The sequence below is a fragment of the Heteronotia binoei genome, chromosome 3 (genome assembly GCF_032191835.1).
Source record: "Heteronotia binoei isolate CCM8104 ecotype False Entrance Well chromosome 3, APGP_CSIRO_Hbin_v1, whole genome shotgun sequence".
NCBI classification, from domain to species: Eukaryota; Metazoa; Chordata; class Lepidosauria; order Squamata; family Gekkonidae; genus Heteronotia; species Heteronotia binoei.
This window is the reverse complement of record NC_083225.1, coordinates 55,778,219-55,798,471: the sequence shown is the minus strand read 5'-3', so window position 1 is coordinate 55,798,471 and position 20,253 is coordinate 55,778,219. Positions and strand designations below refer to the sequence as shown.

General features: G+C 39.8%; 1 protein-coding gene across 3 annotated transcripts in view; it reads left to right on the top strand.

Annotated features, from left to right (window-relative positions):
- Positions 1–434: 434 nt before the first annotated feature.
- The window catches only part of LOC132568245 (ubiquitin-protein ligase E3A), a 35,671-nt gene continuing 15,852 nt past the window's right edge, over positions 435–20,253 (top strand). The window contains exons 1-5 of one of the 3 annotated variants that reach the window (XM_060233858.1): positions 446–500; positions 4,451–4,614; positions 7,730–7,844; positions 12,937–12,981; positions 19,095–19,405. In XM_060233858.1, the coding sequence (XP_060089841.1) occupies positions 7,825–7,844; positions 12,937–12,981; positions 19,095–19,405 (376 nt within the window). In that variant the 5' untranslated portion in view covers positions 446–500; positions 4,451–4,614; positions 7,730–7,824. Of the gene's footprint in view, positions 501–4,450; positions 4,615–7,729; positions 7,845–8,260; positions 8,379–12,936; positions 12,982–19,094; positions 19,406–20,253 lie in introns of those variants that run through there. The other 2 variants (XM_060233859.1, XM_060233860.1) reach the window with 2 other exon arrangements.

The following is a 20,253-nucleotide window of genomic DNA, read 5'->3' as shown; positions in this document are numbered from 1 at the left end:
GAAAGCAAAGTACCATGTTGTTGCAGCAGCAACCCCAGGAAGGAAGCAGGAGAAGGAGGTTGCTTGGGGACTGGATTTGAGCCTTGTGGCAGCCAGATGCATCCCACAGACTGCATGTTTGACACTCCTGCTCTAAAGCATAAGGACATAGGGAAAAGTATATAACAGCACAATGGGAAGAAAGGAAATGAGGCTGGACTGAACTTTACAATTATTGGGTTTATCATAGTATCAACGGTTGTGATGAACACAAGACTGCTGAAACATTAAAAATACAGGCTAGTCACAGCATAGATAGCTTTCAAACATAGTATTTTAGAATTGCAGTGCATGTGGTTGTATTGATAAAGTAAGTTTGTAGAGTAGGTTTACCTTAAATGGCATTATCTTGTCTGACATTTTAAGCCACTATTTTAATATATACATATGTTGCATCCTAGGTCTGTAACCTGTTGAAGAGCTCTTGCAAGACCAGTCTGCTGAAGTGCTGCTAAAACATGGTATGTGAAAAGTCCTGTCTTAGATGTTTTGTTTCTTGTTGTCTTAAACTTGATGGAGACTCCTGAAACAAATTACATTTACATGACTATACGGTGTTTCTGTATATTCATGCAGTGGGTTATTGTATAATGTACATTTATTAATTCTAATTGCTAGAAATCAACAGTCTGACTAAATGAGTAATGTATTCTGTAAGTTGTTTGTGCATAGACTACAAATTGAGTCAGCCTTTCTGTTCTCTTAATTGCCACATGCCTTTGCAGTATGGATAAACTGTGTACCTTCCCTAAGTCTAGCATTTTATTTTTCTGTGATAGCCTATCTGAGTATTCTTTTCTTATGCAACATTTTTATCTGTTGATTAAGTATCATGTGAAAATATCTGATCCCAAACAAATGTCTTAATTCATAATATTTTTTGTTTGTTTATAGTAACTTCAACTTCAGTCGGGCATAAGTGGAAAAAAGACACAAATTGCACCACATTTTATACTGCCGTTCAGCGTTATATTACACTTCACAACAGAATGAGTTCTGAAATTCAGACTCACTGATTGTTATAGTAAGATTTTAAAAAAAAAACTCATAGTAGTACAGCAGCATTTAATATGACACTTCCAGCTCTTCTAAATTGCTACTGGGTTACTCTGTAGTATTGGAATGCTTCAGACATGACATAAACTGGTTTAGCATTATGTAAATGAGCCTGGTGAATCCTTGACTTTGTGTATTCCTTTTCCTTTGTACACAGTTTGATTATTAAAACCTCTGACTTTCTCTGTATGATTTTTTTTTTGGTTTGTTGATGCATCTGAGCCAAAAGGCATGACTATCCCAAATTCTGGTGCAGTCTTTGTTTGGGATGTTATCCGTTGGGAAAAGAATTGGCCATAGTTTGTGGTTTGAGTGGAGCAAGAGCTAGTGATGTGAATTTTCCAGAAATGTTTGAATCGAAAATATTTCCAATGCCCTAAATAGTGTGATCTGATTTTTAATGGGGGTTTTTTGTATTTAGCAAACAAAAATGTAAAAGTACGCCACTATAACTTTATGTTCAAATAGCAACAAATACTTGAGAAGGAGCACAGCAAAAATTTTCTAGAAAGACAGAGGTTCAGAATCCTTTCTCCCAGATTAGAGAAAAGATATGCTGAGACCCTTCCCCTGCACTGAAAAGTTTCCTAGGATTCAAAATTCCACCTCTCGGCTGGGAGGTGTCATTCTGTGCCTTCTCCTGGGAAGGGTAACTTTACAGCAGTGGTGCCTTGGCTCAGTTGCATGGATAGAATTCAAAGAGGAATCACTTCTCCATGGATCCAAGGGATTGCGATCACTCTAGCAACTGCAGAGTTCTGGCCAAGTGCAGTGGGAGATCCAGCCATCTCACAGAAGAAGCCTTCTTTTCAATGAGAAGTACAGATTATTCCTTTCCACAGAGCCAAGAGGGCAGATTGTGAGTACCAAGGCTCTGGGCTGCAGGGTATAAGAAGAAGAATACTGCAGATTTATACCCCGCCTTTCTCTCTGAATCAGAGACTCAGAGCAGCTTACAATCTCCTATATCTTCTCCCCCCACAACAGACACCCTGTGAGGTGGGTGGGACTGAGAGGGCTCTCACAGCAGCTGCCCTCGATAGCTATGGCTGACCCAAGGCCATTTCAGCAGGTGCAAGTGGAGGAGTGGGGAATCAAACCCGGTTCTCCCAGATAAGAGTCCGCGCACTTAACCACTACACCAAACTGGGTCTCCACCCCCCTTGTGGGCTGTGTGAGGCCTGTGGGCTGTATTCCCAAGCCCTGTGGTGTCATACAAAAGGACTTGGTTCAACATCATGATGGGAAGTATGAGTCTTGTTGGGAAAAACAAGTTAACTTTAAAAAAAAATACCTCAGGAAGTCATAATAATACATCTGTCTCTCATGCAGTTCGTACTTTGAACCAAGCAATGCTTTGCAGTGAAATGGTAGTTGAGCTTGCAAGTGGGGAGGGGATCACATGAATTAGAGGATCCCCAGGCTTGTTCGTGTAAAAATAAACTGCATGAAGATCTAGTTGCTGGATCCTGATAACTTTAGTGTGCAGAGAGAAGCAAAAATGAAATGCAGTTTCTACAGGGGACTGTGAAGTAGCTTTGTACAGCTGCTCTGTACCAGAGGCCTATGTGCTGTGCTCTGTATATTAAACTTCTACAGCTACTGATGGTTCTTTCCAACCATTGAATTGAATGGGCAGCCTTTGCCAGATGAACACATTCAAATGTTGCTTACCAGGCCTATAGCAAATGACTGGATAGTGGGCATGTGTTTAAAATAACTTTGGGGTCTGAAGAATGGTGGTAGAATTATACTTATAATGAAAGTTGAAGGTAGTAAGAACTTACCCATAAACTTTTGTAACAGCTGTGCTGCTTTCATGCATACAGTCTTTAGTCTCTAGAAGACTAATAAGGTTTTATCCTCAAGTGGAAGCTGATGACTGCTCAGCAGCTCTTGCACTCACAACATCTCTGGGCCAACCCACCTGTTTTATTGTCCAGAAAGTTACTCTTCAGTCTCAGTCAGACAGATGAAGAGATTTAGTTCATGTCCCTTTTGATGAGAAGTCTGAATTCTTTTGTATGTCTAAAAGTTTATGCTGTTCAAATCAGGGATTTTACCCCACTATAAGAGTTATTATATAATTATCCAATGTTATATAATTAGCCAATACCGGCATTAACCGCTCAATGTCTGTAGGTCTAGGTAAAAAACATGAGTTTAGCTCTCTTAAAAAACCTCTTTACTGGCAGGGAAAAGTGAGATAAGATTAAGCTTGGTTTTTAGCTAAGGATCACAGCGTTTAAGAGGTATATGTCTGAAGTTTTAAAGATGTACTGCAATGGTACCCTCTCCATCCTTTGTGTTCAGCACAAAAGTTCTTAAAACTGCCACATAACCAGTTGTGATTCATGAAATTCTATGACACACAAGGCATTTTTCTAGATTGCTCAGTAGTCTGTTTCTTTTCTTGAGTAATCATTTGTTTAGAATCTGTTAAAAACTGCCAGTATACCAGTAATGAAGCCTTCAGGAGTGTGAATGACTACAGAGCACAGAAAATGCTTCTATAATTCTGTCAGCTCTATCAAACCCCTGGACGTTTGACCTTTCAATTTTGAGTGAGCTATCTTCTGGCAATCATGAGGTCAGCAAAAATATAAAATTAAAGGCATGGTCAGGTTTTGCAATAAGCATAAAAGTTTGAGGTTGACTAGAACTTTTGGTTACCAAGCCTCAGATAATGTTGCACTGGGCAGAAGTCATCCTCTCAGATATTTTTGAGTCCCTGCTGTTCTGCAGCTGCTCTTTGGATCTCAGTATTCTAGAAACCCCAGTATCCTTTTCTCAGTTCATGTCAGTATTTAAAACAAATTGTACATTAAAATACCTTTGCAGTGAAATAATGTCCAAATGATGTATTTGCCTTAAATTTAACCATTTTTCATAAATTTGTTGTGGTAGAAAAGCTTCTGTTTTCTCATATACACTTGCAGATCTTTGGCTGTTTTCCAGCATAGTAAAAAGGCAATTGTTGCATAGTACTGTTCCCATTGGCAGTTGCTTATATTGTAGTATGTAAAAGCAGTTGAAGCTTTTATTTGAAAATAAAGAGAAAACATAAGTTTACTGCGTGTAATGTGCAGGAACATTATGTGAATTTCTCGTGTTCTCTAGCAGAGACTGCCAGATTTTCTGCCAAATTTCCCCCCACTTTAATAGTTTAGCATTTAAGCTGAAAAGTGTCAGCCATTCTCATTTATCTCAGTGTCATCAGGAGTTCTGAAAGTCTGAGATGAGAACATAGAGACTTTTTTTTCTGAATGAGGGTTTAGAATGTTATGCTTTAAATATAGGTAAAAATAAGATCAGGCTGTAGAAGTAGGTGAGACATTAACTGGTTCCGTTTCAGCAATGGAAATCTTCAGCTGGAGAGCAAAAAGTCCATGGGTGGCCTCGGGGTGCTGTGGGTACGAGTGTTGCTGAATAATCGCTGGCTGGCAGCAACATGACAGAGTAGAAGATCAGCTCTACATCTTATACCAGTGAAGCCAGATCACAAGAAACAGTTGACAGGTAAAATTTTGAAATAGAAGTTTCCGGTGTAAATAGGGTAACTGAAGAGAAGAGCTCAAGCTTGTGAACTGCATTATTTTCATACTGTGCATTTCATTAGTTTATTTTGAGGGAAAGCTAGAAAGTGACTCTCGACCCTTGACTTAGCAAACTTCATCAAGAGATCCTGATAAAGTGTAGGGTGGCTGTGGCAAAGGTTTCCACCAACTATATTCTAAAGAAAGCTGCAGCCATTCATAGCTCTGACAAATATAGTACTCTTGTTTACAAGCATTTGAATGTAGCAGTTATTCTTTATTTTTAGGTATACCATTTAAAATGTCTTACAGGCATGACTAAAAAAGTAGTGTAAGGCAGTCCTAAAAACATTTGGTTTTGTGGTGTAATAGGTGTTTCCTGAAATTTAAATGTTACATACAAACAAATCAGAAATTATATGAGGGAATTATTTTTACTAGAATAGTACTTATAAAAATATATAAAAGAACAATATAGTTCTTTAGCTTATTGCTTAAGCTAAGAAGGAAAAGGCAGTCAAAACTGGTGATACAAAAATTTTACATTTCTCCAATAAGTGTGCATGATATTCCATAGACATGATTCTCTGCTCAGTTATTTCAGCAGTATTTGAATTTGTTTGATGGAGGTCACTGGGGCACCTTGCTTTCACTATCACTCTTCATAGCACCATTTGCAATACTTGTTCTATATATGATAGGTGATTACAATCTCCAGTCTACTATCTGAGAGAAGATATAGAAGCAAGAATTTTAGCACTGGCTTTTGTTTGACTTGTACAGCCAATCTGGTGAATTCATAACCTGGTTTAAAAAAAAAAAATTGGGATTAATAAATGTATTTGTATATTTTGAAACACACACACCCCATTTATAAATCAATAAAGTCCACATGTGTTCTTTCACATAGTTGCTAGGACTAGTTATATGAAACTGCCAAGCTTGCCTGGCATTGTATTGGCAGTGGTATCTGTTCATCATTGATTTTATGAAAAATGATTCTTTAGAAATGGAAATTGTTCTGCAGGAAAATCCTACCCCATGTCTTTGGACAGAGTCCATATAGTCATTCATGCTGTTCTAATTAGGAAAAGAGGAAGTTGGTGTTCTACCTACCAGCTTGTTCAGAATGCCTACAAAACTGGTCTGGTAAGGGCGTGAAGGCCTCCTCCAGTGATTCGTGGAGGCCTGTCTCACATGTAAGAACTACAGCTTCAGATTAATATGTCACTTGTAATGTACTGCAAATTTCCTTTTGAAATTAAGTATAATAGCATCTGAGGCTGAACTGTATTGTGGAATGTTGAAGAATTTCTAATAGTAGAATTGTTGCTTGCGTTTGCATAACATTCCCTGTTTAAAAAAATGACTTGTACCATTTGACTTGAGGGAGGGACGATGGCTCAGTGGTAGAGCATCTGCTTGGGAAGCAGAAGGTCCCAGGTTCAATCCCCGGCATCTCCAAAAAAGGGTCCAGGCAAATAGGTGCGAAAAACCTCAGCTTGAGACTCTGGAGAGCCGCTGCCAATCTGAGAAGACAATACTGACTTTGATGGACCAAGTGTCTGATTCAGTATAAGGCAGCTTCATATGTTCATCCCCAGCTGATGGCTCAGTGAGTACTGCCACACACCAAACGATAGTCTTCTGCTATCTTGTCTCTGGCTATCAAAAGCTAACCAAAAAAGTTGTGTATGGCTTCTAGAACATGCTCAGACTTTGAGTTGGCAAGTCTCCAGGGCAGTTTTGTTCTGCAAGTAAAGGCAGGTACCAAGAAAACTAGATATATAAATAATGAGTTTCAGTATACACTGTTGAGATCAGTCTTTGGACTCTCTTTAATAAGTAGGAGTAGAGGTTGTTCTGGCTACATAGAGACCAAGACTGTTGATTGCTTTATTCAAATTGGATGAATCATGATGGACAAGAGGGAACATTTGTTAGTATAATGTACTCATTATGACTTGTCCCCATCAGAAGGCAAGTTTCAGCATTTTAACTATAAAGATTTGCCCTTATAATCTAGGTCTGAAAGTCTGAAGACATACCAGATAGTTTAGTAGTGGGATTGATAGAACTGCAATCCAAGTTTCCAGGTGCACTAATAAATCAAAAGCTGCAAGATGCAAAGGACAGATGTAGTTGAATCCTCTCAGTAGAGAGAGTTCTAGTACCTGATACCTCCCACAAACCTAAGCATGAGGATAGTCTCAATTCAGCTTGGATACAATAATCTTAAAAGGTAAAGGTAGTCCCCTGTGCAAGCACCAGTCGTTTCCGACTCTGGGGTGACGTTGCTTTCACAAAGTTTTCACAGAAGACTTTTTACGGGGTGGTTTGCCATTGCCTTCCCCAGTCATCTACACTTTCCCCCCAGCAAGCAGGGTACTCATTTTACCGACCTCGGAAGGATGGAAGGAGGAGTCAACCTGAGCTGGCTACCTGAAACCAGCTTCCACTGGGATCGAACTCAGGTCGTGAGCAGAGAGTTCAGACTGCAGTACTGCAGCTTTACCACGCTGTGCCACAGAGCTCTTGTTATAATCCCAGATTTCCTCTTTAGGAAAAACTGTCCAGTTTCCAACAGATGCCAAATGTTACTAATATGAACTTAAGTGTAGTCTAAATAATTGTAAAAGACAAAAAAAATTTAATGCAGGATTTTATTAAATGTGGTTGCATAGCTCAATAATCTTACCCAATCTCTAATTGTGGCTAGACGCTGGGAAAATTCAGAGACTGAGTGACCAGGGGAAAGATTAAAAAAGGGTATAGAGGCAAAGCTGGATACTGTCATCTTGAAATCCAATGTTTCCATATCTTTTTATGATAGTATCTCTTTATGATACTTCAGATACTCCAAAGTTGAATTTCACTGAAAGTTCCTCTGTCAGGCAGTGTCTTTCACTGTGGTGTTTCTGGATCAGTCTCTTAAGTTCAATTAATATAAGCCAGAACGTAAGTAGAATTCTGACATGTTGTTTTATTCTTGGGTTCCACAGTGCATCAGTTAATGTTGTCATTAACATTATTCATTAAACCATTGCTTGAAATATGAACCTAAAGATATCTAACCAAGCCTGCATTTATTTGTTTAGCCCCATTAAGCTTATGCTTGGCTCAGCACAAGAGGACTGGCAAGAACCTATTTTTGATCAACAACACAAAACTGTGATCACCCCAATGTCACCGAATGGCCACAGCTTGTAAAAGGTAAATGTCAAAATATTGTGAGCTTTTATTAAACACTATCTGAAATGCGAAGTGTGCTTTTTATGGTAACATCTTAATATAGGTGCAAGTAATCTTTAGGAGCACACTGTTAAGACAAGTAAGTTGGATGTCATCATCCTTTCTGTATGATTTGAATATATATTTAATATTCTTTAAATGTTATAATCCCAGAATTCCTATTTAGGAAAAATTGTCCAGTTTCCAACAGATGCCAAATGTTACTATTATGAACTTTAATGTAGTCTAAATAACTTTAAAAGACAGAAAAAAAATAATGCAGGATTTTATTAAATGTGGTTGCATAGCTCATTGAAGCATTATTTTATTCTTTTTTAAAGGAAACTTTAGTATTGCTAAGTGCAGCAGACTTGCATACCTTTGCTTTTCTCTCCTAGGGAGTTACAGTGGAGGTAAAAGGAGTGGCTTGCAGAATGGAGAAGTTGCTCCGAGGGTTGTTGGAAGTGAGCCACCATTTGAAATTGCTAGCTCATGCTGCAGTGTTCAGATTAGTGGGTGTGTGTTGTGATCCCATTTTCTGCAGTTTAATTCAGGGCTGAAAACTGTAAGAGCCCTTGTGTTGAGATGATGATAAATATACATAACTTCTGATTGTTAGGGCTTTCTGATATGGAATACTAAACATCTTGTAGTTATGGAATGTCTTTTAGACTGTTTAAGAATGAGGAATGATGAAACATGTAGCATTCAAAAAACTTCTTGTCAGATTGTCAAATATGTTGTACGCTGCAGTTGACTAGAGTAATGTAGAATAAGTTTTGTAAAAGAGTTTCTTGAATAAACTTTCTGCAACAATAATAAAGGAATAAGTTGCTATCAGACATCAGGTCCATTTTATGCACAGTGGTTGAAGGCTACTTTCATTCTACAGTTCAGGGATTAGCAGCTGATATTTGAAGAACCAGCAAATAGATGAAGTGGCAAATTCCTGACTCAGCTGGAAACTTTCCCCCTTCTAATTGCACCCCCTCACACTGCAATATCCCACACCATTCCCAAGGGGCCTCCAATCTTCATCAGTGGGTGTTTAAGGTGGCTGTAGTGGGAAGGTGAAAAATGCTTCCTTTGAACTAATTTTTTATTTTTTGCAGTATTACAGGAATTTTATAAGTGCATGCCATTGAAATAAATGACATACAGGTATAAAATGCCATGTAAAGGAGTTGTAAATTATAACTATATCTTAAGTTAGCTACCAGCTGTTACTTAAGGTGATATGACCAGGCAAATTGTATTGGTTAATTTAAAATTGTACCCCTTGTCATGCCCTTGGAGAGGTTTTTTTCTTGAGCGCATATTGCCATATATTCAGTAATCTGACATGCAGCTGAATATCTGGCTGAAAATGCTTACATGGGCCCTTGTCAAACTGCATTCAGTTGATGTAGTTTGAGTAATTTACAGTACAGTCCCATGTAGAGTTGCTCTAGTCTAAACTCATTGACCTGGCTTAGACTGGAGTAACTCAGCACCGTTGAAGAAGCAAAATGAGAGGCTCTCTACATAGCTGAAGACTGAGCATGTTAGTTTTAGCAAAAGGGGTAATGAAGTTAATGCCCTATAGTGGATCTGGGGATTGATGCATGAGATTCACTCATGAAGCTCTCAGGTGAACGTGTTAATCTATTCCTGTTCTTGCATTTTTCTCAGTGGCACTTGATTCAGGGTAGCTGCTGCAACTTTATGATTTATTTATTTCATGCATGTAAATATAGCAAGTTAAAACATGTGCAGGAATGCCTAGAACAAACATGAAGGTTGTATGCACCTGTGTTTGGCAAAATGACTTTTGCAGCCTTGCCATTCACTCTCCCAATATTTTATTGCTAACTTTAAAATCAAGGATATTGGGGCTTTTGTAGGCTTAGACTAAATTTTCCTTGCATAGTATTTCTCATTTAGCTTTAACCCCTCAATGCCTTATGGCAGGTAACAAAAGTACCACCACCACAGTCTCTGAAATTAAAATACAATTCAAATTTCCCTATCCTTTTCCTTTTTCATTTTTCATCTAAGGAAAGCACAATGGTGTATGTGCCTCCTTAGCTAGTCATTCCCATTTTTATTCTCATACCAGCTCTCCAAGATTAGATTACACTGAAAGAGTTTCTAGTCCATTGTCCCCCAAAAACTTTTATAAGGAGGAATTTGAACCTGGGGTAACCAGATACTTTCACCACTCTGGCTTCTCTGGGTCACAAGGGCTTGCCCAGACAGGTTTAAGCGATACTTCCAGTGAGTGCTTAGGTTTGGACTTCGGGCCTGCAGTGAGAAGTAGCTCAACTTCTGTGAACAAAATTCAGAAATAGTTTTAAGGAAGGCATGCCTGTTAATCAGACTATATATAATGAATCAAACCATTCTCACTGTTATACTTTTATAGCTGAGGTGTATAAGGCTACCTTTTTAGTTAATTACTAGCATTTGAAGAAACTGCTAATTCTTTTTCAGGTAGACCTGATTTTAGTCTTAGAACACATTCTAGCCTTTGTCTTCTAGAGTCTGAAGATCAAGTAACCCTGAAGGTAGCCAGGAACATCCTTTTTAAAGAATAAGAACTGTTTCGAGTTTATTGTCCAGTGACATCATGCCCCATGAGATTTAGAGCCTACTGACATTTCCAGTGTTTCAGAAGCAGAAAGGGTCAATAATCGGGATGTGCTTGCTGGAGGTTGTCTAGTGTTGCAGCAAGTATATCATGACTGTTGAATCTGCGCAGATGAGAACGTAGGAACAGGTGACTGTCTGTGTGAACTGAAGTTTAAATTTTGACAATGGAAGAATATGGCTGTGCAGAAATGAAGAGAAATATCAGAACAAACCCAAATATGTTTTTGTCACAAAGCCATCATATATTATCTGTCCTCCATGTTCAATATAAAACTGAGTTCCTGCTCAAACACTTTGGGCAGAACATGACTTCATGCTTAAAATGCAAAGGCAGCCCTTGGTTTGTCACTATAAGGAGCAAGCCTGGAGAATTGTTTCAGTGAAACAATTTACTGAAACTAGACCAATGGTTTGCTCCAAAAGTCAAAATAATTCTTTGACTGCCAAGTGCAAAGAGGGGAAAACTGGAAACAGAATGTCCTCCAGAATCATTCACATAGTAGCATACCATACTTTACTGATATAGATGATCTATGCCAGCATGACTGTAAGATTAGTCTTTATAAACACTGACATTCTGTATTATATGCTTCACCATAGAGTGTAGCAGGTGTAAAATCTGTTTGCATCAGGAAGATTTCAAGTGGTCACTTCTTTCATGTGTAGTTCATGAGGACTCAGAACTTTAAGAATGGCTATGCAACTAGCAGCCTGGTTCACAATTCATATTATAAATATTTTTATGTAGCTTCTGTTAAGCATGGCACCAAGCTGTAAACTGTAGAATCTTCCTTCAGGTAATGCTTCTTGCCCAAAGGGTGGGTAGTTCTGTTCTTTACCTGTCATGCATAACTGGGGCACTGGGCAGTGTTTTCGGTGAGAAACTGAAGTAATCCAAGGGGAGCAACTCTGAACAAAATCTACTGAGAAGCAAGTCTCATTTTAGTCGGTGGGCCTTACTCCTAGCATGAGTAAGTTGCAGCCTGAGTGGGTCAGGTCTACAACACTAGCCTACTTGATTTATTACTGGTCAAACCCCTCTTTGGTGCCATTATAGAAAAAGGTGTGTGAATAAAAAAACCCCACTAAGAGACACCATAAATTTTAGACAACAAGACAGTGTATTGTAAAGGTCAGTGGAGAGCCAGTTTGGTGTAGTGGTTAAGTGTGCGGACTCTTATCTGGGAGAACCAGGTTTGATTCCCCACTCCTCCACTTGTACCTGCTGGAATGGCCTTGGGTCAGCCATAGCTCTGGCAGAGGTTGTCCTTGAAAGGGCAGCTGTTGTGAGAGCCCTCTCCAGCCCCACCCACCTCACAGGGTGTCTGTTGTGGGGGAGGAAGGTAAAGGAGATTGTGAGCCGCTCTGAGACTCTTCGGAGTGGAGGGCGGGATATAAATCCAATATCTTCTTCATCTTCTTCTTCTGACAAAGCTTGCACATAGAACTTCAAATAGAAAAGAGCATGTAGCAAAAAAACATTAACAGAAGACAGTTCAAAAGCAGTCTTTCCAATCACAAAAGAGTGACAATATATATTTAGAACTAAAAGAAGCCCTTCCAAAGATATCAAGATTTTTCATCCGTCTTTCTTCAGTTTGGAGGCTTATTTATCACTGGAACCCAATCTTTACAATACATTCACAGGAGAACCAACCAATCTTTACAATACATTCACAGAACCAACACGGTTCAGAACATGTCTGTAAGATTTCCAGGATCTCCTTTAAAGAAAAAGGAGCAAAGATACCCAGGCAACAGTTTTTGTCATTTCTACCCAAAATCATACCTCTTTTCCTAAACATTTCAACACTGTGTCAGCTTGAAATGCTTTCAGCACATCATAGTTTGTAGTTATTGAACATACACAAGCATCTAGTGTTCATTCCATTGTCACAATTTGTTTGCTGATGTAAACTAAAACACTAGATTTTAGGAATGCTGGAGGCTAGGCTTGTGTAGTCCAGTATCTCCTCTTCTGGCTGCAGTAGTCCCCCCCCCCCCCCAATACTACTAATTTTTGTAGAAAATTCTGAGAATTCTGAAATATGACCTAACTTTTCACTAGAAACCATTTTAACCAGATTTACTGGGTTCAAAAAGGCCAAATATGAGTAGCTGTGAGAATTAAGGATCACCCAAGTGCTTTTCAATGAAATCAGTGACAGCAGTTTCTAAGTATCAAACCAGATATGGAGATAATTGGTCTTCCAGTGTTTTTACAACCATACAGGGCCTTGGCTTGGATTGAGGTGGGGGGGGGGGATCTAGCCTCATTAGTCTTCTGCCACTTTGTTAATTCATCTTAAAAAGATCTTAATTGTGGCTCTCCTATCTTGTCTGTTTTGGCTCTAGTATTGAGGTGCTAATAATGTGTTAATACACAATTTTGTCACTTAGCTGAATGCCACACTGCCAACCAGTTTTTATTTAAACCTTTCAGATCACCAGGAGAACCTCACTCTGAAACCATTGAAGCTAGCCGAATGTGAGTATAACTAGCAATTCAAAGATTGAGTGTGGCATACTGTATGCTGAAGCCAGATGCAACATCAGCATTGCATTAATGTGATTTTAACAGCCACCTTTAAGTTGTACTTGAGAGAAATCATTTAGCAGCCATTTCCTCAAGGGTAGTAGTTTGCCCCAAAATGTACTTTTAAAAGTCCAATTTGATACAAGATTGTGAGTTTTTTCCCCAACAGATGGTATCAAAGCAGTGTCTTTAAAATTTCTATCCTCATATAAGTATTCTGGTACCATACTAACTGCAGTCCAGGTAAAATTTCTACTGTTTGGAGCTTCCATAGCCCAAAAGGCTAATCTGCTTTAAAACTGCAGCTGGCTCGCTTTGTAGAGCAACTACATAAAGTAAAATTGTTGACTCGCCAAGGGTGTGCGTTATTTACAGACATTATAGGTTGTTCTGGTGGATTGCAGCCATAGTCATCTATCACTTCATCATGCACAACTAAAACTAAGCTATGTCCAGTGACTAGCAATATGGAAAATACTGTAACATGTCATCAGTGGAAGAGTTGTAAATAACAAATTTGCTTCATTATGCTTGTGGCTTCTATTTTCATTGTTGCAATCTGAAATTTTGTGGCTAAAAGTTAGCTAATTTTTGACGCTCCAGATGAATTAAAATAACTCCCATCATACATATTAGGCTTGAATAATTCCTAACTGATTCCTTGCCAGAATTGTAGCTACATTAACTGCAAACATCATTGGATTAAAAACTAACACTACTAAGGACTACTTTTTAAAAGAACTCTTTGGTTGGATCCAGGCTAAATTTGTAATTTCCATTGATTCCCCTTCCTGCTGCAGGAAACCCTCCACTCTCATTGTTCTTCTGGGTCTCCTATCCCAAGAGGACCACTTTGTGGAAAGGGGGGGTAGCAGAAAAGTTGTCTCCATATTTGGAAAACAGACTAGATCCAGTCCCTTCTTGGTAGGATGGCAATGGTTGTCAATGTATGGTGTTTATCTGAAAGCTAGAAGAAAGAAGACAGAGAAGAATGTTAGTCAAAAGTTTTGATATTGTTAATCTTATCTTTTATTTTGGAAATGGGAGTGTAGTTAGTACCAAGATTTTACAGTTGGTGACATGACATGTGACAATAGAATCCCTTACCCTTGTCTAACATCAATTTATTAGTCAGGGACAGACATTTATGTGAGTAATTAGATACAGTTTAACACTTAAAGGTTGTCACCATTTTACAGCATGGTTAACACCAAATGACACTCTCACCATGGAATGTTCACCTTGCATGTGAACTTCTATAATATGTCAGCCATCTGCATGGAATAGTTTTATTGGATAAGAGAAACTTGCATTCGGTGTTGTTATTCCTAGCATAATATTCTGATATGCCCTGAGAAATCCAGTTTCAGTAGCAATAATGATCAACAGAAGGGCTGAAATGCATTTATGCAGAAGTGTATGTGTTGTCTGTGTTTTAAGAGACTGTATGAACACTTTCATAAGAACATAACATAAGAGAAGCCATGTTGGATCAGGCCAATGGCCCATCCAGTCCAACACTCTGTGTCACACAGTGGCCAAAATATATATATATATATACACACACACAAACACACACACTGTGGCTAATAGCCACTGATGGACCTCTGCTCCATATTTTTATCTAACCCCCTCTTGAAGCTGGCTATGCTTGTAGCTGCCGCCACCTCCTGTAGCAGTGAATTCTTCATGTTAATCACCCTTTGGGTGAAGAAGTACTTCCTTTTATCCGTTTTAACCCAACTGCTCAGCAATTTCATCGAATGCCCATGAGTTCTTGTATTGTGAGAAAGGGAGAAAAGTACTTCTTTCTCTGTTTTCTCCATCCCATGCATAATCTTGAAAACCTCTATCATGTCACCCCGCAGTCGACGTTTCTCCAAGCTAAAGAGCCCCAAGCGTTTTAACCTTTCTTCATAGGGAAAGTGCTCCAACCCTTTAATCATTCTAGTTGCTCTTTTCTGGACTTTCCCCAATGCTATAATATCCTTTTTGAGGTGCGGTGACCAGAATTGTACACAGTATTCCAAATGAGACCGCACCATCGATTTATACAAGGGCATTATGATACTGGCTGATTTGTTTTCAGTTCCCTTCCTAATAATTCCCAGCATGACGTTGGCCTTTTTTATTGCAATCGCACACTGTCTTGACATTTTCAGTGAGTTATCTACCACAACCCCAAGATCTCTGTCTTGGTCAGTCTGTGCCAGTTCACACCCCATCAACTTGTATTTGTAGCTGGGATTTTTGGCCCCAATGTGCATTACTTTGCACTTGGCCACATTGAACCTCATCTGCCACGTTGACGCCCACTCACCCAGCCTCAACAGATCCCTTTGGAGTGCCTCACAATCCTCTCTGGTTCTCACCACCCTGAACAATTTAGTGTCATCTGCAAACTTAGCCACTTCGCTGCTTACTCCCAACTCCAAATCATTTATGAACAAGTTAAAGAGCATGGGACCCAGTACTGAGCCCTGAGGCACCCCACTGCTTACCATCCTCCATTGCAAAGACTGCCCATTTATACTCACTCGCTGCTTCCTATTAATTAGCCAGTTTTTAATCTTCAAGAGGACCTGTCCTTTTACTCCATGACTCTCGAGCTTACTAAGGAGCCTCTGATGAGGAACTTTTATCAAAAGCTTTCTGGAAGTCAAGGTAAACAACATCTTTTGGGTCTTCTTGTCCACATGTTTGTTCACCCCCTCAAAGAAATGTAACAGGTTAGTGAGGCAAGATCTTCCCTTACAGAAACCATGCTGAGTCTTCCTCAATAACTTGTGTTCATCAATGTGCCTACTCATTCTGTCCTTGATAATGGTTTCTACCAACTTTCCTGGTATTGAAGTCAGACTGACTGGCCTGTAGTTTCCCGGATCTCCTCTGGAACCCTTTTTAAAGATGGGGGTGACATTTGCTACCTTCCAGTTCTCAGGAACGGAGGCAGATTTCAATGAAAGATTACATATTTTTGTCAGGAGATCCACAAGTTCAACTTTGCGTTCTTTCAGAACTCTTGAATGTATGCCATCCGACCCTGCTGACTTATTAGTTTTTAATTCGTCTATCAGTTGTAGGACTTCCTCTCTTGTCACCTCAATCTGACTCAGGTCTTTCAACACCCCTTCCAAAATTAGTGGTTCTGGAGCAGGCAAACACTTCTCATCTTCCACAGTGAAGACGGAGGCAAAAAATGCATTCAGCTTCTCAGCCATTTCCCTATCCTCCTTCAGTAATACTTTTATCCCTTGGTCATCCAAGGACCCCATTGCCTCCCTGGCTGGTTTCCTGCTTCTAATATACTTGAAGATATTTTTATTGTTGGCCTTTATGTTTTTTGCAATATGCTCCTCATAGTCCCTTTTTGCCTGCCCGATCACAGTCCTGCATTTGATTTGCCACAGCCTGTGTTCCGTTTTATTAATCTCACTTGGACTAGCTTTCCACCGCTTAAAGGAGTCCTTCTTACCTTTTACAGCTTCCACTACTTTGTTAACCATGCAGGCCTTTTCTTATACCCGTTTGTGCCTTTCCTAACTTGTGGTATATATTTTATCTGAGCTTCTAAGATTGTAGTTTTAAATAGCCTCCAAGCTTCCCCAAGGGTTTTGACTGTTATTTACCTTTCCTTTCAGTTTCCTCTTCACATGCCTCCTCATCTCAGAGAATTTACCCCTTTTAAAGTTAAACGTGGTTGTGCCGATCTTTTGGGGCAACTCTCTATTTATACAAATGGTGAAATCAATAACATTATGGTCACTGCTCCCAAGCGGTACAATCACTTTTACATCTCTCACCAAGTCTTGGGCATTATTTAGGACCAAATCCAGGATCGCCCCACCCCTGGTAGGTTCTGAGACCATTTGCTCCGTAGCACTGTCATTGAGAGCATCTAGAAACTCAATCTCTTTCTCTCGACCAGAACGCATATTGACCCAATCAATCTGCGGGTAGTTAAAATCACCTATTACAACACAGTTTTTACGTTTAGCCGCTATCTTTAAGCCTTCCATCATATTATAATTGTCCTCTATCTTTTGATTTGGAGGGCGATAACAAACTCCCATAGTTAAATTTCCTTTTGGGCCCTCTATTTCAACTCAAAGCATTTCTAGAAGGGAATCTAATTCTCTGACCTCAGTCTTACTGGACTGTATACCCTCTCTGACATACAGAGCCACCCCACCTCCAACCCTTCCCCCCACCCTTCCGATATAAATTATATCCAGGAATCACCGTGTCCCACTGATCCTCCTCATTCCACCAAGTTTCTGAAATTCCCACAATGTCTATGTTTTCTCCCAACACTAAACATTCCAACTCACCAATTTTACTTCGAACACTTCTAGCATTTGTATACAAACATGTATAATTTCCCAGGCAAGCTAGGCCTGCAACCTTCCTCCTGCTGCCTCGAGACTTTGGCAGACACTCCATACTTTTTGTCACCATCTCAGTGGACAACTCTGATCCATTACCCGGTAGAATAGTAACAGCTAACCCTTCATCTCATTGAGATGAGTCCTCCCGAACTAGAGACATTTCATCTCCTGTCGGCTTTCCCCCAAGATTTAGTTTAAAAACTGCTCTGCCACTTTTTTGACTTTAAGCGCCAAGACACCCCTGCCCAGGGATGGTTCCTTGGCGCGAAAGGATACCCGCTCACCAACTGAAGAAGAGGTCCCTTCTGAGGGCGCATTCCCTTTATCCTCAGCACGTTGCCCTGTTCTCTCTCGACCCTCATGCTCCCTGGCAGCAACGGGGCTGCCACGTTCAGAGTGGGGCTCGTCTAATACGTCCCCGAGAGTCTGAGTGCCTAACTGACTCTGCTTCTCCAGGTCAGTCACCTCGGCCTCAAGGGTACGAGCTCCTTTCATCGAGCACACACCCAAGTCTTCTGTCCTGTGGAGAGATAGTCATACATGTGACACTCGGTGCAAAACACTGGAAAGCCCCCACTCCCCTGCTGGCATTCTACCTTCATGATACCTTTTTTAAAATATACAGTCCCTTTTAAATCCTGTTTGTTTATGTGGCTCTCCTTCTGGAGAGTCAACTTACCTTATTGGGAGCACAAGGAATCTGGGTTCCTGGTCCTTACAGCCCCCAGGCTAAGAGCCACAGGCCAAGAGCCTGGCAAGGCACAGGTTAATAATGCAAAGAGGGTGGGGAACACATCCACTCCTAATCAATCAGCAACAATCACCTTCAATCAATCACCTTCAGCCCACGCAAACCAAACAGGCAGCAGTTCCCCAGCAACCACAAACTCAGAATTTTCAGCAATCACACAGTCACACAAACTCAGAAATTCTCAGCAACTTCCTCAACTGCTTAGCCAAACCTCACCCTTATATCACTTATTCTCTGTGCTCTCTCAGCAGGAATAAACTGAGGCTGAAAGACAGCAGTTTAAAAAAAAATCAATGTCTTCCTCTGTATCCAAGTAGAACATGATAGCCACTCCAGTGGTGGTCTGTAAAGCTTAATTATTTGACGTCTTTTCTAATGCATAAATTAAAAACTTTGTAAAACACAGCTTAGCTGCTTAAGTTATACAATATGGCAACACAAAATTGTGTTCCCCATGCAGCTGAAGCAAGTAGATATTGAACCATTTCATCATATATACCCATGTCAGTGTATTTATAGTTTGTCTCAATAAAATATATGTAGTAGGAACATGGGAGCTTAATGTACCCAGAATTTTACAGTATCTTGTAAGTCAGTCAAATATCTACAGATACTGACCAATTCTCTGTTCCTAGTTAAGCATATCTAATTTTTATTGTTCAGTGTACAGCTAAGGCCTTGGATTTGTAGCTGTTTTTATAGAAAAATTGGCAGTCAGATTTACCTTCCACATACTAAATTGTAAAACAAATCATTTTATTCAGTTGCAGCTTGCATTTCAGGATCTCTTTATGCAAAGAATCTTTTGAATTGAGAAAAATTACTTCAGTGCCTTACTAATCTATGCTTTGCTGGTCATTTGAATGAGCTTGGTATATGAAAGCCATACTAATCCTTGTGCTTACTTGTTTGAATGTTTGGTACAGGAAGCGAGCAGCTGCAAAGCATCTAATAGAACGCTACTACCATCAGTTAACTGAGGGCTGTGGAAATGAAGCCTGCACGAATGAATTTTGTGCTTCCTGTCCAACTTTTCTCCGTATGGATAACAATGCAGCAGCCATTAAAGCCCTCGAGCTTTATAAGATTAATGCAAAACTCTGTGATCCTCATCCCTCCAAGAAAGGGACAAGCTCGGCTTACCTAGAAAACAATTCCAAGGGTGCCCATAACAACTCCTGCACTGACAGAAAAATGAACAAGAAGGAAATGCAAGGCCCAAGAGATGACTTTAAAGGTAAGGTGTTTAGGGGTTTCAAAAAAATACTTTAGAACCTTCAATCTGTATTTATGTTATAACAGAAGAACTGTTGCAGTAGTTATTCTGCCCTTTTGCACACCTATTATGGTGGAGATAGACATCAGATATATCTTGATTCTTTTTCACAGCACAACAAAACGAATCTTGCTGCCATTATGGTGGCTTACATGTGATAGTTAAAAAAATGTCAAGGCCTTATCTAGCATGTTAAAATCAGGTACTGTCACCTTGATAACTGGGCACCAGAATTTGGCAAAATGGCCAGCTGGGTTCCTAGCTAGCTTCTGGCATATTTAGGATTAAAGAGTTCTTTCTCTTGAAGCATATTGTTGTGGTAAATCTCTGAAATGTTGATTGCATTCTTGTAATCACAATGCACTTCTCCTGCAGCAAGGAAAAAAATTGCCTGCCTTGACAAAGCAGAGTCCTCTGTCACAAATATGTGTGAGTGTGCTCTTATTTTCTGACAGGAGAGTCAGATGATTCTTGCTGTAGCCTCTGTACTTCTCTGTGCTCTCAAGATGGAGAAATGTAGCTCAGTGCAGTGGCTGCAGTGAAAGAGTTGTGGATATTGGAGGGCCAAGATTTTATCAGGTGCCCAGTCAGGAACAAGTGTAGTCCATTGCAGCTGCTACTTGTGCCATCTGTTTTCCCTCCTATTAATTACATCTGCAGTTTCTTTGGATCCTTGGCAGAGAGACTGTCACAACCCAGATTGGCAGGAGCAGTAACATATCACTATGATTGTCTAGTTGAGGAATAGCGGCTTTATGCTATTGCACAAGTACATTTTGGTATCTGATAATGAAATGCAAAAGTTGTAT